At 44.6% G+C, this 21,701-nt stretch overlaps 1 protein-coding gene across 1 annotated transcript in view; it reads left to right on the top strand.

The window, feature by feature from the left end:
* LOC137359987 (protein EFR3 homolog B-like) overlaps positions 1 to 21,701 on the top strand; it is a 257,272-nt gene that overhangs the window by 204,080 nt on the left and 31,491 nt on the right. Inside the window, exons 20-21 of the mRNA XM_068025582.1 lie at positions 4,933 to 4,981; positions 17,779 to 17,885. Of these exons, the coding sequence (XP_067881683.1) occupies positions 4,933 to 4,981; positions 17,779 to 17,885 (156 nt within the window). The remainder of the gene's footprint in view (positions 1 to 4,932; positions 4,982 to 17,778; positions 17,886 to 21,701) is intronic.

The raw sequence follows: 21,701 nt of genomic DNA, 5'->3' as shown, positions 1-21,701 counted from the left end.
CCATTTTAATGAAGAATTCTATCATGTTATGGTCCCTCCTCCCCAAGGGACCCCGCACAACAAGACTGTTAATTTATCCTTTTTCATTGCACAATACCCAGTCTAGGATAGCCTGTTCAGTTGGTTCCTCAACGTATTGGTCTAAAAAACAACCACGTACACACTCCAGGAAATCCTCCTCCACAGTATTATTGCTCATTTGGTTTCACCAATCTATATGTAGATTAAAATCACCCATATTTACAGTTGTACCCTTATTTCATGCATCTCTAATTTCCTGTTTAATGCCATCCCTTACATATCCACGACTGTTTGGGGGCCTATAGACAACCACCACCAATGTTTTCTGCCCCATGGTGTCTCTTAGCTTCACCCATACAGATTCCACATCATGATTTTCTGAGCCAATATCCTTCCTCACTATTGCATTGATTTCCTCCTTTATTAACAATGCTACCCCACCTCCTTTCCCTTTTTGCCTGTCCTTCCTAAATATTGAATACCCCTGGATGTTCAGTTCCTATCCTTGGTCACCCTGCAGCCATGTCTCCATCATCGCAACTATATCATAACTGCTTATTTCGATTTGCACTGTTAATTCATCTTGTCATTTAGAGTTGTCTTTTTAACATTGTAGTCATCTTAGCTTTATTTTGCACTATGGCCCCATTTGTTTCTCGCCCTTGTTTTCTGTGCCTTCCACTTTTGCTTCTTACCTTTCTGTCTTTCATTTCTATCCTTGTTTCCCTCTCCTCCGTCTCCCTGCTCAGATTCCCATCCCCCTGCCTTTCTAGTTTAAACCCTCCCCGACAGCACTAGCAAACACCCCACCGAGGAAATTGGTCCCAGTCCTGCCCAGAAACAACCTGTCCAGCTTATACTGGTCCCACCTTCCCCAGAACCGGTCCCAACGTCCCAGGAATCTGAATCCCTCCCCCCTACGCCATTTCTCCAGCCACGTATTCATCTGATATATCCTGCTATTTCTGCTCTCGCTAACACGTGGCACTGGTAGAAATCCTGAGATTACTACCTTTGAGGTCCAACTTTTTAATTTACATCCTAACTCCCTATGTTCAGCTTGTAGGACCTCATCCCTTTTTTAACCTTTGTTGTTGGTCCCGATATGTACCACGACAACTTGCCGCTCGCCCTCCCCCCTCAGAATGCCCAGCAGCCGCTCAGAGACATCCTTGCCCTAGCACCAGGGAGGCAACATACCATCCTGGAGTCTCTTTTGCGGCCGCAGAAACGCCTGTGTGTTCCCTTACAATTGAAAGCCTTATCACTATAGCCCTGCCACTCTTCTTCCTTCCCTCCTGTGCAGCAGAGCCATCCATGGTGCCATGAAGTTGGCTGGTGTGGAAGGAGCTTTACTCTGTATCTATCTCATACTGTAGCTGCCCTGGGAGTGTTTGACGTTGACTCTTTGGGCATATTAGAGATAATATTTAGCATTGAACCCTGAGATCCACTGTTATTCCTTATATAGATGGTGTTATAGAGTCATAGAGTTATACAGCACAGGAACAGGCCCTTCCATCCATCGTGTCCGTGCCAGCCATCAAGCACCTAACTATTCTAATCCCATTTTCCAGCACTTGGCCTGCAGTCTTGTATGCTATGGCGTTTTAAGTGCTCATCTAAATACTTCTTAAATGTTGTGAGAGTTCCTGCCTCTACCACCTCTTCAGGCAGTGTGTTCCAGATTCCAACCACCCTCTGGGTGAAATTCTTTTTCCTCATATCCCCTCTAAACCTCCTGCCCCTTACCTTAAATCTTTGCCCCCTGGTTATTCTTCTTTTGGGCCTCCTTATCTCGAGAGACAATGGATACGCGCCTGGAGGTGGTCAGTGGTTTGTGAAGCAGCGCCTGGAGTGGCTATAAAGGCCAATTCTGGAGTGACAGGCTCTTCCACAGGTGCTGCAGAGAAATTTGGTTATTGACCCCTCCAATAAGGGAAAAAGTTTCTTCCTATCTAACCTGTATATGCCCCTCATAATTTTGTATACCTCAGTCATGTCCCCCCTCAGTCTTCTCTACTCTAGGGAAAACAACCCCAGCCTTTTCAGTCTCTCTTCATAGCTGATATGCTCCAGCCCAGGCAATATCCTGGTGAATCTCCTCTGCACCCTCTCCAGTGCAATCACATCCTTCCTATAGTGTGGTGCCCAGAACTGTACACAGTACTCCAGCTGTGGCCTAACTAGCGTTTTATACAGCTCCATCATAACCTCCCTGCTCTTATATTCTATGCCTCGGCTGATAAAGGGCAAGTATCCCATATGCCTTCCTAACCACCTTATCTACCTGTGCTGCTGCCTTCAGTGATCTATGGACAAGTACACCAAGGTCCCTCTGACCTTCTGTACTTCCTAGTGTCCTACCATCCATTGTATATTCCCTTGCATGGTTAGTCCTCCCAAAATGCATCACCTCACACTTCTCAGGATTAAATTCCATTTGCCACTGCTCTGCCCATCTTACCAGGCCATCTATATCATCCTGTAATCTAAGGCTTTCCTCCTCACTATTTACGACACCACCAATTTTCGTGTCATCTGCAAACTTACTTATCATGCCTCCTATATTCACGTCTAAATCATTAATGTACACTACAAACAGCAAGAGTCCCAGCACCGTTCCCTGCGGTACACTGCTGGTCACTGACTTCCACCCGCAAAAACAACCCTCGACCATCACCCTCTGCCTCCTGCCACTAAGCCAATTTAGGATCCACTTTGCCAAATTGCCCTGGATCCCATGGGCTCTTACCTTCTTAACCCATCTCACATGCGGTACCTTATCAAAAGCCTTACTGAAGTCCATGTAGACTACATCAACTGCCTTACCCTCATCTACACATCTAGTCACCACCTCGAAAAATTCAGTTAAGTTAGTTAGACACAATCTCCCCCTGAGAAAGCCATGCTGACTATCCCTGATTAATCCCTGCCTCTCCAAGTGGAGATTAATCCTGTCCCTCAGAATTTTTTCCAATAGTTTCCCAACCACTGATGTTCGACTCACCGGCCTGTAATTACCTGGTTTATCCCTGCTACCCCTCTTGAATAATGGTACCACATTCACTGTCCTCCAGTCCTCTGGTACCTCTCCTGTGGTCAGAGAGGATCTGAAAATTTGTGTCAGAGCCCCTGCAATCTCCTCACTTGCCTCACATAACAGCCTGGGATACATCTCATCTGGGCCTGGGGATTTATCCACTTTTAAGCCCACTAAAACAGCTAATACTTCCTCCCTTTCAATGCTAATATGTTCAAGTATATCACAATCCCCCTCCCTGAACTCTACACCTACATCGTCCTTCTCCATCGTGAACACAGATGCAATGTAATCATTTAAAACCTCACCTATGTCCTCCAGCTCCACACACAGATTGCCACTTTGGTCCCGAATGGGCCCTACTCTTTCCCTGGTTATCCTCTTGCCCTTACTATACTTATAAAATGCCTTAGGATTTTCCTTTATCTTGCCCGCCAGAGTTTTTTCATGTCCCCTCTTCGCTCTCCTAATTACTTTAAGTACCCCCCACCCCCCACACACACTTTCTATACTCCACTAGTGCCTCCGCTGTTTTCAGCGCTCCGAATCTGCCATAAGCCTCCTTTTTTTCCTGATCCAATCCTCTATATCCCTTGATGTCCAGGGTTCCCTTTTTTGTTGATTTAAGCATTTTGAGCACGATTTAGAATTTTACATGGCATAAATGTAGGATGTTTGGCAAGGTGAGGAGGACTCCAGAGGGCTCCAGGAAGACACTGACAGGTTATAGCATATGCAATTCAACGTGGATATGTGTGAGTAATATATTTTGGGAGGACAAAGAAAGGATGGTGTAGACCCTTAATGGGAAGACATTGCAGTGCGTGAATCAACAGGGACACCTGAATTTCAAATACAGAATTCCCTGATAGTGAGTACCAGGTAGATAAAGTTATAAAAGGCCAAGACCATTTTGAATTTTATAAATAGGGGCATAGAGTGCCAGAGTAAAGAAATAATGATGAATTTATAGAAAACGCTAGTGAGGCAACAGTTGGTGTAGTGCATGCAATTTTAGGTATGTATTATAATAAAAAAGTCATTAAAGTTACAGAGAGTGTACAATGTCATCAGGATGGTGCCAGGGGTAGGAAACCAGAGTTATGAAGAGGGACTTGAGATCCTGGGGCTATTCCCATCCCAGCAGAGAAAGTTAAGAACAGATTAAATGGAAGTTTTTAAAATTATGAAGTGTTTTGATGGTGTGAATTGGAAAAGACTATTTCCTCTGTTTGTCGATTTGGTGATGAGGGTAGAAGGAATCTCCTTCAACAAAGGGTTGTTGGAGCATGAAATGCATTGCCACTGGGAGTGGTGGACACAGAGACCATTGCACAACTTAAGGGAAATTTTTGAAACAAAGGAAGGCTCAGAGCTGTGGGGAAAGCGGAGCAGCTGGATTAGTTTTAGGTTGCTGTGACAAAGAGCCAGCTCAGACACAGTGTCGAATGGGCTCTTTCAGTGCTGTAGCCTCTTTCAAGTTGATGAGGTTTCTTTGGATTGGATATATGGGGGCAGCAGTCAGTGCAATTCGTCTGAAAGAGTTCAGAGCTCCTTCTAGATTGTTTGCACTTATTTAGCAATGGCACTCACATCAGTAAACAGATTAGAGAATGTGAGAGAAGTAAAAAACAGTTGATGCACTGGGAAAGTTCTTAAATAGCAACTAGCAAGTGAACTGAGTGTTTCTCCTGGGTATACACACAGTTTAACCCACTCAAGATACACATCAACTAAAATAACAATTAATTTGTGTTAATTAGTCTTTGCTCTCCACATTCATACTTCTGTGCAATTCTTAGCTTTTCAGTTTGACTTGTTATTCAGAGGGAACTGAGTAACTTTATAATATTTTTTCCCTGTTACAGAAGATGCCAGCTGAGGAAATCACATTTGAAACCCTGAAGAAAGCAATAGGTAAGGTCCAGGACCTCCGATTGAGGCTAGCAGTAGATAAGGTCTGGAAATTTCCATTGAGGGCATTAGTAAATAAGGTCCGGAACCTCTCCTTGATGACATCAGTAGATAAGGTCTGAAAACTTCCATTGAGGACAGCAGTAGATGAGGCCCAACATCTCCCATTGAGGACAGCAGTAGATTAAGTCCATCAGATCCTATTGAGGACAACAGTAGATAAGGACCAGGACCTTCCAATGAGGACAGCAATAGTTAAAGTCCAGGACCTCCCATTGATGACATCAGTAGATAAGATCCGGAACCTTCCATTGAGGACAGCAATAGATAAGGCCCAACGTCTCCTATTGGGGACAGCAGTAGATTAGGTCCATCAGATCCTATTGAGAACAGCAGTAGATAAGGACCAGGACCTTCCAATGAGGACAGCAGTAGATAAGGTCCGGAACTTTGCAGTGAGGACAGCAATAGATAAAGTCCAGGACCTTCCATTGATGACATCAGTAGATAAGGTCCGGAACCTTCCATTGAGGACAGCAGTAGATAAGGTCCAGAACCTTCCACTGAGTATCCTTCCATCTATGAAAGATTACGGACAACCAGCAAACAATCCATTTAGATGGGGTGTCTTCTCTTGGTGCACCTTTGCTGATGGCTATGAAGGCCAATTCTTGAGAGGTAGGTTCTGCCACAAGTGCTGCACGCAAACTGCCAAGTGATGCTGTGAGTTGTTGTTTTTGACTTTGGCGCCTGTTGCCAAGCTGCAGTAGCAAATGGTCATTGTGGTAGTGCACACCAGTCTACAAGATGTGTCACCATTTCCCTCTTTCGTCAGCTCGTGACTCCCAGGTGCGATAGTTGACATTTAGGGCCTTCATGCCATGCTTGCAAGCATCCCTGAAGTGGAGGTTTGGGTGCCCCACTGGTCATCTGGCCGCAGCTACCTCACCATACAGAAGGTCCTTGGGTGTGCCACCATCTTCCATCCTGCGGACGTGTCCGATCCACTGAAGCCGCCTCTGTTTGATTAATGCCAACACGCTGGGGAGCTCTGCCTTTGAGAGGACTGCCACATTTGTGATTTTGTCCTGCCAGGATATACCCATAATGCGCCACAGACAGCAAAGATGGAAATTATTGAGCTTCTTTTCCTGGTAGCTGTAAATCACCCATGTTTCACAGCCATACAGCAAGGTGCTGAGAACACAGGCCTTATAATCTATCAGCTTGGTCCTAAGGGTCAGCTTGATGTTATTCCATGCGCTTTTCACAAGTTGGCCAAAAGTGGTAGCTGCTTTCACTATGTATGTATCGAGCTCTGCATCAAGGAACAGATTGTCTGTCACCGTGGACGCAAGGTACCAGAATTTGGTAACCACTTCCAGTGGGGTGTTATTAATGTGATCAGGTGCTGAGGTGCAACCTGTCCCATAACCACAGTTTTCTTGACACTTATAGTCAAGGAGAACAAGTTACAGGCACAGGAGAGACAGTCCATGAGTCTTTGTAGCTGAGTTTCCAGGCTGAATTTTATAGCCTGCCGCCGAAAGCTATGGGGGAGCCGCACGCCAAAGAGCTGCTGCGATTTCAAATGCGGTGGCTCATTTAAATAGCCAGGGAGGGCTGCACCCGATCATGTGGAGGGGGTGGGCTGTCCATCCCCGGCAATGGCGTCAGCTGCCTGTGCGCAGGCACTGCTGCCATTTTTAAAGGGTTGTTAGCTCTATTGGTAAATTTAAATATTTAAAGACACATTGAATAAGAGAAAATAAATACATTTCTTTTGCCCCTCTCCCTCACCCCAATGTTAATTAAATTAATTATTTGCCCTTTCCCACGAAAAAACTTGGAAGCATTGTGAACTGTGAGGAATAATTGACAATCTAGTTGTGCAAGACCCCTTGGGGATGAGCAACCATAATATGATAGAATTCATAGTAAAGGAAACCACGAAGGTATGAGGCGTGAGTTGGCTATGACGGATTGGGAAGCGTTACTTAAAGGGATGATGGTGGATAGGCAATGGCAAACATTCAAAGAACGCGTGGATGAACTGCAACAATTGTTTATTCCGGTCTGGCGCAAAAGTAAAAAGGGGAAGGTAGCCAAACCATTGCTGACAAGGGAAATTAGAGATAGCATTAGATCCAAGGAAGAGGCATACAAATTCACCAGATAAAACAACAGACCTGAGGACTGGGAGCTGTTTAGAATTCAGCAAAGGAGGACCAAGGGATTGATTAAGAAGGGGAAAAGAGAGTACGAGAGCAAGCTTGCGGGGAACATAAAAACCGACTGTAAAAGTTTCTATAGGTGAGTGAAGAGAAAAAGATTGGTGAAGAGAAATGTAAGTCCCTTACAGTCAGAAACAGGGGAATTTATTATGGGGAACAAAGAAATGGCTGACCAACTAAATGCATACTTTGGTTCTGTCTTCACAAAGGAGGACACAAATATCATACCAGAAATGTTGGGGAACACAGGGTTTAGTGAGAGAGAAGAACTGAAGGAAATCAGTATTAGTAGAGAAATGGTGTCGGGGAAATTGATGGGATTGAAGGCCAGGGCCTGATGGTATGCATCCCAGAATACTTAAGGAAGTGGCCCTCGAAATAGCGGATGCATTGGTGGTCATCTTCCAAGATTCTATAGACTCTGGAACAGTTCCTACAGATTGGAGGGTAGCTAATGTAACCCCACTATTTAAAAAGGGAGGTAGAGAGAAAGCAGGGAATTATAGACCAGTCAGCCTGATGTCACGAGTGGGGAAAATTCTAGAGTCCATTATCAAAGATTTTACAGCAGAGCACTCAGAGAACAGTGGTAGAATCGGGCAGAGTCAGCATGGATTTATGAAAGGGAAATTATGCTTGACAAACCTACTAGAATTCTTCGAGGATGTAACTAGTAGAGTTGATGAGGGGGAGCCAGTGGATGTGGTTTATTTGGACTTTCAGAAGGCTTTCGACAAAATCCAGCATAAGAGATTAGCATGTAAAATTAAAGCGCATGAGATTGGGGGTAGGGTATTGCGATGGATAGAAAATTGGTTGGCGGATAGGAAACAAAGAGTAGGGATAAATGGGTCTTTTTCCGAATGGCAGGCAGTGACTAATGGGGTACCGCAGGGATCGGTGCTCGGACCCCAACAATTCACAATATATATTAATGATTTAGTTGAGGGAATGAACTGTAATATCTCCAAATTTGCAGATGACACAAAACTGGGTGGGAGGGTGAGTTGTGAGGAGGATGCAGAGAGGCTTCAGGGTGATTTGGACAAGTTGAGTGAGTGGGCAAAAGCATGGAAGATGCAGTATAATGTGGATAAATGTGAGGTTATCCACTTTGGTAGCAAAAGCAGGAAGGCAGATTATTATCTGAACGGCTATAATCTAAGAGAGGGGAATTCGCAGCGAGACCTGGGTGTTCTCGTACACCAGTTGCTGAAGGTAAGCATGCAGGTCCAACACGCGGTAAAACAGGCAAATGGTATGTTGACCTTCATAGCCAGAGGATTCGAGTACAGGAGCAGGGATGTCTTGCTGCAATTATACAGGGCCTTGGTGAGGCCACACCTGGAATATTGTGTGCAGTTTTGGTCTCCTTATCTGAGGAAGGATGTTCTTGCTATAGAGGGAGTGCAGCGAAGGTTTACCAGACTGATTCCTGGGATGGCGGGACTGACGTATGAGGAGAGATTGAGTCGGTTAGGATTATATTCGCTTGAGTTCAGAAGAGTGAGGGGGGATCTCATAGAAACCTATAAAATTCTAACAGGACTTGACAGGGTAAATGCAGGAAGGATGTTCCCGATGGTGGGGGAGTCCAGAACCAGAGGTCATAGTCTAAGGATATGGGGTAAACCTTTCACGACTGAGATGAGGAGAAATTTCTTCACCCAGAGAGTGGTGAGCCTGTGGAATTCGCTACCACAGAAAGCAGCTGAGGCCAAAACATTGTATGTTTTCAAGAAGGAGTTAGATATAGCTCTTGGGTCGAAAGGGATCAAAGTGTATGGGCGAAAGCGGGAATAGGTTACTGATTTGGATGATCAGCCGTGATCATAATGAATGGCGAAGCAGGCTCGAAGTGCCGAATGGCCTACTCCTGCTCCTATTTTCTATGTTTCTATGTGAGGAGGATAATGTAGAACTCCAAAAGGACATAGACAGGTTGGTGGAATGGGCAGACAGGTGGCAGGTGAAGTTCAATGCAGGGGAAATGTGAAGTGATTCATTTTGGTAGGAAGAACATGGAGAGACAATATAAAATAAAGGGTACAATTCTAAAAGGGGGTGCAGGAGCAGAGGGATCTGGGTGTATATGTGCATAAGTCATTGAAGGTGGCAGGGCAGGTTGAGAATATCATGGGCTTTATTAATCGGAGCTTAGAGTACAAGAGCAAGGAAGTTATGTTGAACTTTTATAAGACACTACTTTGGCCTCAGCTGGAGTATTGCATCCAGTCTGGGCACCACACCTTAAGAAAGACCTGAGAGCATTGGAGAGAGTACAGGAAAGATTCATGAGAATGGTTCCAGGGATGAGGAACTTCAGTTATGAAGATAGATTGGGAAAGTTTTTTTTTTGTTTGTTGAAAAAAAAACCTCTGGTGATAAGGTGAGTACTACTAAAGTGTTTTTTTTTTATTCAGTGTAGCTTGTTAAGGACTTTAGATTGTAGTGGGTAGAACAAGGCCCCGAGTGTAATTAGTATTTTTTAATTAAGGGAGAAACTAATTAATCTCAGGGTAAGACATGACAGGTGAGCTCAGCCCAGTGATTTGCTCCTCCTGCGCTATGTGGGAAATCAGGGACGCTTCCAGTGTCCCTGATGACCATGTGTGCAGGAAGTGTATCCAACTGCAGCTACTGGCTACCCGCATTACGGAGCTGGAGCTGCGGGTGGATTCACTGTGGAGCATCCGCGATGCTGAGGAAGTCGTGGGATAGCACAGTTAGTGAGGTGGTCACTCCACAGGTAATGGCTGCACAGGCAGAAAAGGGATGGGTGAACACCAGACGCAGGCAGGTAGTGCAGGAGTCCCCTGTGGCCATCCCCCTCTCAAACAGATATACCGCTTTGGATACTGTTGGTGGGGATGGCCTCCCAGGGGAAAGCAGCCACAGCCAGGTCCGTGGCACCATGGAGGGCTCTGCTGCACAGCAGGGGAGGAAAAGGGATGGTAGACTACAGTGACAGGGGATTCTATCATAAAGGGTGCAGATAGGCGTTTCTGTGGCCGCAAATGAGACTCCAGGATGGTATGTTGCCTCCCTAGTGCTAGGGTCAAGGATGTCAGGGAGTGGCTGCAGGACATTCTGTAAAGGGAGGATGAGCAGCCAGAGGTCATGGTCCATATTGGTACTAATGACATAGGCAGGAAGAAAGATGAGGTCCTGCAAAGTGAATATAGGGAGTTGGACAGAAGGTTAAAAAGCAGGACCTCTAGGGTTGTAATCTCAGGATTACTCTCTGTGCCACGTGCTAGTGAGCGTAGCAACAGGAGGATAAGGCAAATGAATTCGTGGCTGAAGAGCTGGTGTAGACGGGAGGGCTTCAGCTACTTGGATCATTGGGATCTCTTCTGGTGCAGAGGTGACCTGTACAAGAGAGACGGGTTGCATCTGAACTGGAAGGGGACCAATATCCTTGCAGGGAGCTTTGCTAGTAATATTTGGGAGGGTTTAAACTAGTCTTGCAGGGGGGTGGGACCCAAAGTAGTAGTCTCTCCGATGAGATAGTTGAGGCAAATGTAGAGGTTAAAGCAAGCAGGTCCAGTAGGCAGGCCGGGCAGGGGCAGGACAGGGAGCGTGGAAGGTCTGGTCGGCTAAACTGCATTTACTTTAATGCAAGAAGCTTTGCAGGTAAGGTAGATGAACTCAGAGCATGGATCGGTACATGAGATTGTGATATTATAGCTATTACGGAAACGTGGTTGAGGGATGGGCAGGACTGGCAGCTCAATGTTCTGGGATACCGTTGGTTCCGGCGTGACAGAGGTGGAGGTAAGAGAGGAGGGGGAGTTGCACTATTGATTAGGGAGGACATCACGGCAGTACTTAGAGAGGATATCCCGGGGGGAACGTCCAGTGAGGCCGTATGGGTAGAACTTAGAAATAAGAAAGGGGTGATCACTTTGATGGGATTATACTATAGGCCCCCCAATAGTCAAAGGGAATTAGAGGAGCATATATGTAGGGAAATCACAGAGAGGTGTAGGAATTATAGGGTTGTAATAGTAGGTGATTTTAACTTCCCTCAGATTGACTGGGACTGCCTTAGTGCTAAAGAATCAGATGGGGAAGAATTTGTTAAGTGTGTCCAGATAGTTTTCTGAAGCAGGATGTGGATGGCCCTACCAGAGAAAGGGCTACACTCGACCTCCTCTTGGGAAATGAGGCAGGGCAGGTGGTTGATGTGTCAATGGGGGAGCACTTTGGGACCAGTGACCGTAACTCTATCAACTTCAAGATAGTTATGGAAAAGGATAGGACTGGTCCTCAGGTTGAAGTCCTAAATTGGGGGAAGGCTAATTTCGATGGCATCAGACAGGAACTCTCAAAAGTTGAATGGGAGAGGCTGTTTACAGGTAAAGGGACGTCTGGCAAGTGGGAGGCTTTTAAAAGTGAGATAGGAAGAGTTCAGGGCTGGCATGTCCCTGTTAGATGCAACGCTGGCAAGTTGAGGGAACCTTGGTCAGTGAGAGATATTGAGAGTCTGGTCAGGACAAAGAAGGAGGCCTATGTCAGGTATAGACAGCTGGGATCAAGCGAGTCCCTCGAGGAGTATAAGGGATGTAGGAGTACACGTTAGAAGAAAATTAGGAGGGTGAAAAGGGGCCATGAGATTTCCCTGGCAGATAAGATAAAGGAGAATCCTAAAAGATTCTATAAGTATATTAAGAGTAAAAGGGTAGCTAGGGCGAGAGTACGTCCCCTTAAGGATCAGTGTGGTAATCTATGTGTGGAGCCACAGGAAATGGGCGAGGCCTTAAATAAATAATTCTCATCTGTATTTACCGTGGAGAAGGTCATGGAAGCTAGTGAGTGCAAGGGAGGGAACAGCGATATCCTGGAGCATATCAACATTACAAAGGAGGATGTGTTGGAGGTTTTGAAGTGCATTAAGGTGAATAAATCCCCAGGGCCTGACCAGGTGTATCCTAGGATGCTATGGGAAGCAAGGGAGGAGATTGCTGGAGCCTGGCAGAAGTTTTTGTATCATTGTTAGCCACGGGTGAGGTACAGGAAGACTGGAGGATAGCTAATGTTGTACCTTTATTTAAGAAGGGCCGCAGGGATAAGCCAGGGAACTACAGGCCAGTGAGCCTTACATCAGTGGTGGGAAAGTTATTGAAAGGGATTCTGAGAGACAGGATTTATATGCATTTGGACAGGCAAGGTCTGATTAGGGTTAGTCAGAGTGGCTTTGTGCGTGGGAAATTCTGTCTCATGAATTTGATTGAGTTTTTCGAGGAGGTGACGAAGAGGATTGACGAGGGCAGGGCGATGGACATTGTTTACATGGACTTTAGCAAGGCCTTTGACAAGGTCCCACATGGTAGGCTGGTCCAGAATGTTCGAACACATGAGATCCAGGGTGAGCTAGCCAATTTGATACAAAATTGGCTTGGTGATAGGAGGCAGAGGGTGGTAGTGGAGGCCAGTGACCAGTGGTGTGCGCAGGGATTGGTGCTGGGCCCTTTGTTGTGGTGGTAGTGGAGGGTTGTTTTTCAGATTGGAGGCCGGTGACCAGTGGTGTGCCAGAGGGATTGGTGCTGGGCCCTCCATTATTTGTCATATATATTAATGACTTGGATGTGAATGTAGGGGGCATGATTAATAAGTTTGCAGATGTCACCAAAATTGGTGGTATAGTGGACAGTGAAGAAGGTTGTCTAAGGTTACAGGAGGACATAGGTCAACTGGGAAAGTGGGCAAGGGTTTGGTAAATGGAACTTAACGCAGACAAGTGCGAAGTGATGCATTTTGGGAAGTTAAACCAGGGCAAGACATATACAGTGAATGGTAGGGCCCTGGGAATGTTGTTGAGCAGAAAGTCCTTTGGGTGCAAGTACATAGTTCCCTGAAAGTGGCAACACAGGTAGACAGGGTGGTGAAGAAGGCGTATGGCATGCTTGCCTTCATCGGCCGAGGCATTGAGTACAAGAGTTGGGACGTCATGTTACAGTTGTACATAACATTGGTTAGGCCGCACTTGGAATACTGTGTGCAGTTCTGGTCGCCGCACTACAGGAAAGATGTGATTAAGCTAGAAAGGGTGCAGAAAAGATTCACAAGGATCTTTCCTGGTTTGGAGGGCTTGAGTTATCAAGAGAGATTGGATAGGCTGGGTCTGTTTTCCCTGGAGCGAAGGAGGCTGAGAGGGGACATGATAGAGGTACATAAAATATGAGAGGCATAGATAGAGTAGATAGCCAGAGTATGTTTCCCATGGTAGGGGTGACTAAAACAAGAGGGCATAGATTTAAGATGAGAGGGAGGAGGTTTAAAGGGGATCAAAGGGGTAAATTTTTCACGCAAAGAATAGTGGGTATCTGGAATGAGCTGACAGAGGAGGTGGTGAAGGCAGGAACAGTAGCAACATTAAAGAGGCATCTGGACAGGTACTTGAATGAGCAAGGCATAGAGGGATATGGAATTAATGCAGGCAGGTGGGATTAGTATAGATAGGCATTATGGTCGGCATGGGTGCGGTGGGCCGAAGGGCCTGTTTCTATGCTGTACGACTATGATTCTTTGACTCTAAGTTAGGACTGTTTTCCTTGGAGAAGAGAAGGCTGAGAGGTGATTTGATAGAGGTATTCAAAATCATGAGGGGTCTGGACAGAGTAGATAGAGAGAAACTGCTCCCACTTGTGAAAGGATCGAGAACGAGAGGGCACAGATTTAAAGAATTTGGTAAAAGAAGCAAAAGTGACATGAGGAAAAACTTTTTCACACAGTGAGTGGTTAAGGTCTGGAATGCACTGCCTGAGAGTGTGGTGGAGGCAGATTCAACTGAAGCATTCAAAAGGGAATTAGACTGTTGTTGAAAAGGAAAAATGTGCAGGATTACGGGGAGAAGGCAGCGGAATGGAACTGAGTAAATTGCTCTTTCAGAGAGCTGGTGCGGACATTATGGCTGGGCGGCGGCACTTCAGGAGGCAACGGGAAAGTCATTAATGCAGGTGACTAAATTTATTTGAATATTTAAATTATGGTCTCATCGCCGAGCAGTGGGGGGCCGCTACGAGACCTCACCACCGCCGGCAATATCGGGACAGGCGTTGTTGGCATCGAGGTTCGTGGCGGGCCTCATCTGGGGCATCTTCATGAACCCCCAGCCACAGATGCAGACGTCAAGCCTTTATAAAATCCAGCCCTCCGTGTGAGCGACTAGCGTAGCATCAACAGCGTAGAGGAGTTCTCTGCTCAAAACATGACGTGTTGAAGGTCTAGAACTTTCCACTGAGGACAGCAATAGATAAGGTCCAACACCTCGCATTGAAGACAGCAGTAGATAAGGTTGAGAACCTCTCACTGTAGACAGCAGTCGATAAGGTCCAGAACCTTCCATTGAGGACAGCAGTAAATAAAGTCCAGCACCTTTTACTGAGAACAGCAGGTTCATCAGGTTCCATTGAAGACAGCAGTTGACAAGGTCCAGAACTTTCCATTGAGGACAGCAGTAGATAAGCTCCGGAACATTCCACTGAAGACAGCAGTTAATAAGGTCCAGCAGCTCCTATTGAGGACAGCAGTAATTAAGATCCAGAACCTTCCATTGAGGACAGCAGTAGACAAGGTCCAGAACCTCCAATAGGCAATAAGATCAACTGTAGAAAAGGAAAGTTGAAATGTCATCTTGGCTTCTGCTGCTGACTTAGAGGTTTGTGGGTTCAATTGACACAGTAGGAATTAAGCATATAATCTGTGTGGACACTGTGGGAGTAGAGTATTGTTGGAGGTGCTGTCCTTTTTAGGTGTGTGTTAAATATCCATTGGCAGTATTTGAAAAAGGAAGGGAGATCTCCTTGTATCATGTCCAACATTCCTCCCTCACCCACTCCATCAAAACTGCCTAACTGGTCATTCATCTCATTATTGTTTGTGGGACTTTGCTCTGTGTATTGTCTATCGCATTATGCTACAACACAGACTACTTTTCAATAGTACTTCATTTGGTGTAAAGGACTTTGGGTCATTGAGAATGTGAAAGGTGCTATACAAATGGAAGTTCTTGCTCTTTACCTCGTTGAATGTTCTTAATAGCATTACTCCAAGTAAATAGGATTCCTCTGTTGTACATCGCATAACCTGTGATGTAAAAATGAGACTCCCTTATTATGTGAACTGTGAATCATGACATTCATTCTTCCAAAATGTAAACTAACACATTAGTGAGCCAGGGTCAGATATGGATGTTAAGCTGCTTTATTTTGCAGTCAATAAGAAAATGTAGTAAATCTTGCCTTGATACAACTTCAGTCCCTTCTAGCAAGTAAGAAAAATATTTTAAAAAAATGCGGCTTGCTGATCCTTTTAATAGGCGAAGTAATATTCACTTTGCTTCGACAATCTTTTCCTTTGCAACCTGACCTGCTAACCAGCTTAGATCAGCTTTCTGCTTAAAAGAGGCAATCTTCCTCACTGTTACACTCAGCAGCCTGTCTTGCATCCAACTCTGAAGATGTGTTTTAATCTTCTTTTGTTCCTTGTGTCTAGAGGAAGTGGAGGGCCTTGAACCCCAACCCGTCCCCTGTCCAGGAGTCAATCAGTGGAGCTGCTAAAGAAATTGGTGACTGCCCTTCCAGGTGCCCAGGTTGTGGGCTGATATAGCGTACACACAACCTGTGTCTTACCCCCCCTCTCCCACCAAGGTGTTATTTTTTAATTTAAATTCTGTTACGACCAGGTAAGAAAGAGGTCTAGGGGTCCCTTTCAGCCTTCACCTGGTCTTACCATAACAGGGTTTAATTTTAAACACACCATGTTTTTTAGCTCCCTCTTGTTCACCGCTTTCCAATTATAAGGCAAAGAAATCAGCCCAAAAGACTTTCTTAGGTTTAAAGAAGAAAAGTTGAAATTTCTTAAACTTGAACTTAAACTCTAATTTGGTTAACGCCTACGGAGACACGACAAGCCCAACGCTAGCATGCATACGTGATACACACATACGGATAGAGACAGAAAGAGAACAGAAGAAATAAAGTGGAAAAGTTTGAGGCAATATCTGAAGAGTTTTTGTTATGGGTCTTCGAGCTCACTGTAGAGTCCTTGATTGTAGGTAGATCTTGCTTTTTGTTTAGAGATACAGCACTGAAACAGGCCCTTCGGTCCACCGAGTCTGTGCCGACCATCAACCACCCATTTATACTAATCCTACACTAATCCCATATTCCTACCACATTCCCACCTGTCCCGATATATTTCCCTACCACCTACCTATACTAAGGGCAATTTATAACGGCCAATTAACCTATCAACCTGCAAGTCTTTGGCATGTGGGAGGAAACCGGAGCACCCGGAGGAAACCCACGCAGACACAGGGAGAACTTGCAAACTCCGCACAGGCAGTACCCAGAATCGAACCCAGGTCCCTGGAGCTGTGAGGCTGCAGTGCTAACCACTGCGCCACTGTGCCGCCCAGTATTCTTCTTAAATCTTGTTCGCTGTAGGAGACTTTTCTCTCTTGGGATTCATATGTCTTCAGTGGATTCAGAGGCTTATGAGAAAGAGATGGGAGCAGGCAGACAGGAGAGGCTGTGGCGAGCCAGCCAGGAGAGATCTTCTCAGTCCAGGAGCATTCTGCTTTTTGCCCAAACTGTTTGTACAAATTCAAAAAACTCTGGTTGACCAGCAGATTAGTCATGTGACTAGCTGGTTTGACCATGTCCGTTTGTGTATTCGGCCATCATAGCAGTCAACCTGGAATGCGAGCTCCCCCATCTTCAACGTCTGGTGATCAAAAGTCCATTGTGGGTTGAATGTGTCAGGGAATGGCTGCTTTGTCCTTCCAAGCACTGTCTGTTAATATGCAAATGTCTTTTCCAGCCACGGCTGATCTGTTCAACAAGTCCTTTCTTCACTCCAGTAACAGTGTAAAATCAATGTTCATGACAAAATTAATGTGCCTCATTCTTGGCAGGTGGGGGCCTAGCATGACATTTCAATTAATTTAAAAAATCAATTAATTAATAAAAATCTGGAATTGAAAGCTAGTCTCAGTAATGGTGTCATGAAACTATCAATGTTTGTCGTAAAAACCCATCTGGTTCTCTAATGTTCTTTAGGGAAGGAAATCTGCTGTCCTTACCTGGTCTGGCCTACATGTGACTCCAGACCCACAGCAATGTAGTTGACTCTTAACTGCCCTCTGAAATGCCTAGCAAGCCATTCAGTTGTCAAGGGCAATTAGGAATGTGATCTTTCATCAGTACAAGCACACACCAAAAATAGTTGGGGCTGTTGTCATCTGTATGAACTGATGGCATAAAATTTAGACTAATGCCAAAGTGGGTAGGTACCTACCAAACACATCCCATGACATTTCCTGCCTCTGTCCACTGATTACTGCCTGAACTTGGACAGAAAGTCTAGGCCTCCAATTCTGCTCAGAATGATGCAAGCCATGGAAAATCTACAAAAAGGACGAACAGAATATGTCCTTTCCTTTGTGAGTGTACCTAAATTCAATGAGGCCATGCTTCTAATGTGCAGAACCGCTCAACAGCAGCAAGATTTTGGGATGTATCTCAATGCCTGCTCTGATACTCTGTTCTTGTTGGCCAGTAGATGGTGGTGCCATGGAGGAGCAGGAGAGAGAGAGGCGACGGCAGGTGGTGGAAAAGTTTCAGAAAGCCCCATTTGAAGAGATAGCAGCCCATTGTGGAGCAAGGGTAAGGACATGCAGTTTGTAAGAGTGTTCAGATTAACTAAGTCTCTACAGCCTTCTATGAAGAGAAAGACCATGATGGTACATGCAAGGTAGTTTACATAGAATGAGACAATATAGTCTGAGGGAAGTGGATGTGGGGCTGAGGTAAATGAACAAAGTCATTTATGGCTCAGGCAATTAGTCACTGAAAGATAACTCACACATGCAAAAAGTGATCAAAAGGGGTGGTGAGGCAGTGACTTCACCACAAGAGGTTTGGAACATAAACAAGAGAGTGCTGGGCCAACTTCAACTGGGATATATAGAAATACATGATACTATTTCACAGAAATAGGCCATTCGGCTCAACTAGTCCATGTGACTCCAGACCCACAGCAATGTGGTTGACTCTTAAAATGCTCTCTGAAATGGCTAGCAAGCCATTCAAATCAAGGACAATTAGGGATGGGCAATAAATTCTGTCCTACCTAGTGACGCCCACATCCAATGAACGAATAAAAAAAGTTGACCTTTAGCCTCCACATGAACAAATAGTTCCAATCACATTTACCCACCCTGTTCCCACATCTCTTCAAGCCCCCTTTTCCTTCATCCCCCTCTCCAATCTAATATCAAATATTGACATTGTTTCTGCCTCAACCACTAACCCTCTGTGTGAAGAAGTTTCTCCTGCTCTCTGTTCTAAATTTCTTATATTTATTCTTTTACCCATGGCCCCTCGATCTAGACCTTCAACTGCTGGAAGCAGTCTGCTTCTATCAACCCTGTGCCATCCTTAAAAAATTTTAATACATCTCAATCATATTGCCCTGTAATCTGTGTTGCATTGTTCTAATAAAAAAGACTCAATTGTTAAAAGCTTTATTCACATTTGTATTTTTTTATACCTGGCAGCATCCTAGTGAATCTACATTGTATCCTCTCTAAAGCCTCAATATCTTCCTTATAGTGTGGAGGCCAGTACTGCACATAATACTCTCAATGAGATCTTATTAAGGTTTTTTAAAGGTTCAATATTGCCTCTTGGCTTTTATGTTCTAATCCTCCTAAGTCATTTTTTTTACAGCCTTATCAACCTGAGTTGGGACCATTAATGTCCTGTGATCCTGGACCCCCAAATCATTCTGCTCTTTCTCACCCTGAGACCACTCTCGTTCACAATATCATTACTGTTGTACTCTTAACCAAAATGTATTACTTCATACTTATATTGAATTCCATCTGCCACTTTTTAGCCCAGTCCCCCAACCAATCAATATCCCTTTGCACTTCTTTTGGTCTTCTAAAGAATTAACTAGACCTCCTATTTTGATATCAACTTCAAATCCGGATACTGCTCCCTCTCTAGCCTGTAATCCAAATCACTGATGCACACAGTGAACAGACGTGGCCCCAAAACAGAACCCTGTGGGATACCTCTACCCACTTCCAACCATGAGAAACTGCCCTTAACTCTGACTCCATTTTCTCCCAAATAATTTTTAATCAAGTTTACTGTCCTTCCCCTATTTACATTTAATCTTCTCTCGTAATTTCCTATGTCATACCTTGTCAAAGGCTTTCCTAAGGTCCATGTACACTACATAGACTGCATTTTCCCCATCTAGCTTGTCTAATATTGGGTTCAGTTTTGGGTGTCGCACCTTAGGAAGGATATATTGACTTGAAAAAAAAGTCAAGGCTGGTGATGAAGACACTGAGCTATGATGAGAGACGGGTAACCTTGGATTATATTCACGAGATGAGGACGTAAAGAGGTGATCTGATTGAGGTGTTTATTTTAATAAAGGGAATAGAGTGTAGGCAGGGAATAACTCTCGTTCTACTTGAGGAACCAGAACAATTGGGCAAAATCATAGAATTTCAGTTAAGGCCATTAAAAGGAAATCTGGAAAAACAGAGGGTGTGAGAATGTGGAATGCTGACCCAGAGGTGATAGATGCACAATCAGTTGAGCTGTTTAAAAAGGAAGTGGATATTTATTTTGGGAGTAAGGGGGTTATGGAATGTAGAGAAAGGATGGGACATTGCAATTAAAAAAAGCAAAGAGCTCCCATGGGTAACACAAGGGCAGCTCAGGCTTGATGTGCTGAATGGCTCACCCCTGTTCTCAACCTCAACATCTGTTAGTCCAGATTTAGAAACAAGAATGGTCAGATGTAGTGCAGAAAGTACATGAATTGTTACATTGCTAGATTTACTTAAGATGTTGGAATATTCCAGCATTAGTCCAGTTTATTGACAAGTAAAAACAAGCCACCATGACAACAATTATACTTCAAATGGAAAGGACAGGAGACCAATTCAACAACTTAATTTCAATTCAACGGTGAGATCTACATGCCTGGTTTCATGTGACTAGTTTGGCATCTCCATCCCCATTCCCATCATATATCGATCACCATCTACATCCAAACCCTCATCCCAAAATCCCTATTGTTAGCTCCATCCCTGTTCTCATCTCCAAACCCGTCTCCATTTTGATCTTTACCTTCATCTCCACTGAGGTTGCCAACTCTGGTTGGACACATTTGGAGGTTTGATCACATGACATTCTGGCCAAAGACATCTGACCATATGTTGCCCAATATCTTGATTTCTACCAATGTTATTGAATTTATCTTAGAAAGGTTAGATCCCCTTTAGTTGACTATTTTTGCAGCCATCATGTGACACATTCCAAGATGGGAAATGAACATCCAGGGGTATTCAATATTTAGGAAGGCCAGACAAAAAGCAAAAGGCGGTGGAGTTGCATAGCTGGTTAAAGAGGAAATTAACGCAATAGTGAGGAAAGATATTAGCTCTGACGATGTGAAATCTGTATGGGTAGAGCTGAGAAACACTAAGGGGCAAAAAACATTAGTGGGGGTTGTATATAGGCCCCCAAACTGTAGTGCTGATGTTGGGAATGGCATTAAACAGGAAATAAAAGACATATGCGATAAAGGAACATCTGTAATTATGGGTGACCTTAATCTGCATATAAATTGGGCAAATCAAATGAGTCGCAATACCATAGAGGAGGAATTCTTGGAGTGTATACGGGATGGTTTTCTGGACCAATATGTTAAGAAACCAACGAGAGAACAAGTCATCCTAGACTGGGTATTGTGTAATGAGAGAGGAATAATTGACAATCTAGTGGTGCGAGACCCCTTGGGGATGAGCAACCATAATATGATAGAATTCTTCATCAAGATGGAGAGTAACGTAGTTGATTCTGAGACTAGGGTCCTGAATCTTAATAAAGGAAACTACGAAGGTATGAGGCACGAGTTGGCTAAGGCGGATTGGGAAACATTACTAAAAGGGAGTCGTGTGACCAGTGATGTTCCACAGGGATCCGTGCTGGGACCACTGTTGTTTGTGATATACATAAATGATTTGGAGGAAAGTATAGGTGGTCTGATTAGCAAGTTTGCAGACGACACTAAGATTGGTGGAGTAGCAGATAGTGAAGGGGACTGTCAGAGAATACAGCAGAATATAGATAGATTGGAGAGTTGGGCAGAGAAATGGCAGATGGAGTTCAATCAGGGCAAATGCGAGGTGATGCATTTTGGAAGATCCAATTCAAGAGTGAACTATACAGTAAATGGAAAAGTCCTGGGGAAAATTGATGTACAGAGAGATTTGGGTGTTCAGGTCCATTGTTCCCTGAAGGTGGCAACGCAGGTAAATAGAGTGGTCAAGAAGGCATACGGCATGCTTTCCTTCATCGGACGGGGTATTGAGTACAAGAGTTGGCAGGTCATGTTACAGTTGTATAGGACTTTGGTTCGGCCACATTTGGAATACTGCGTGCAGTTCTGGT

Source organism: Heterodontus francisci, unplaced genomic scaffold, assembly GCF_036365525.1.
Source record: "Heterodontus francisci isolate sHetFra1 unplaced genomic scaffold, sHetFra1.hap1 HAP1_SCAFFOLD_410, whole genome shotgun sequence".
NCBI classification, from domain to species: domain Eukaryota; kingdom Metazoa; phylum Chordata; class Chondrichthyes; order Heterodontiformes; family Heterodontidae; genus Heterodontus; species Heterodontus francisci.
This window is presented reverse-complemented; position numbering and strand designations above follow the sequence as displayed.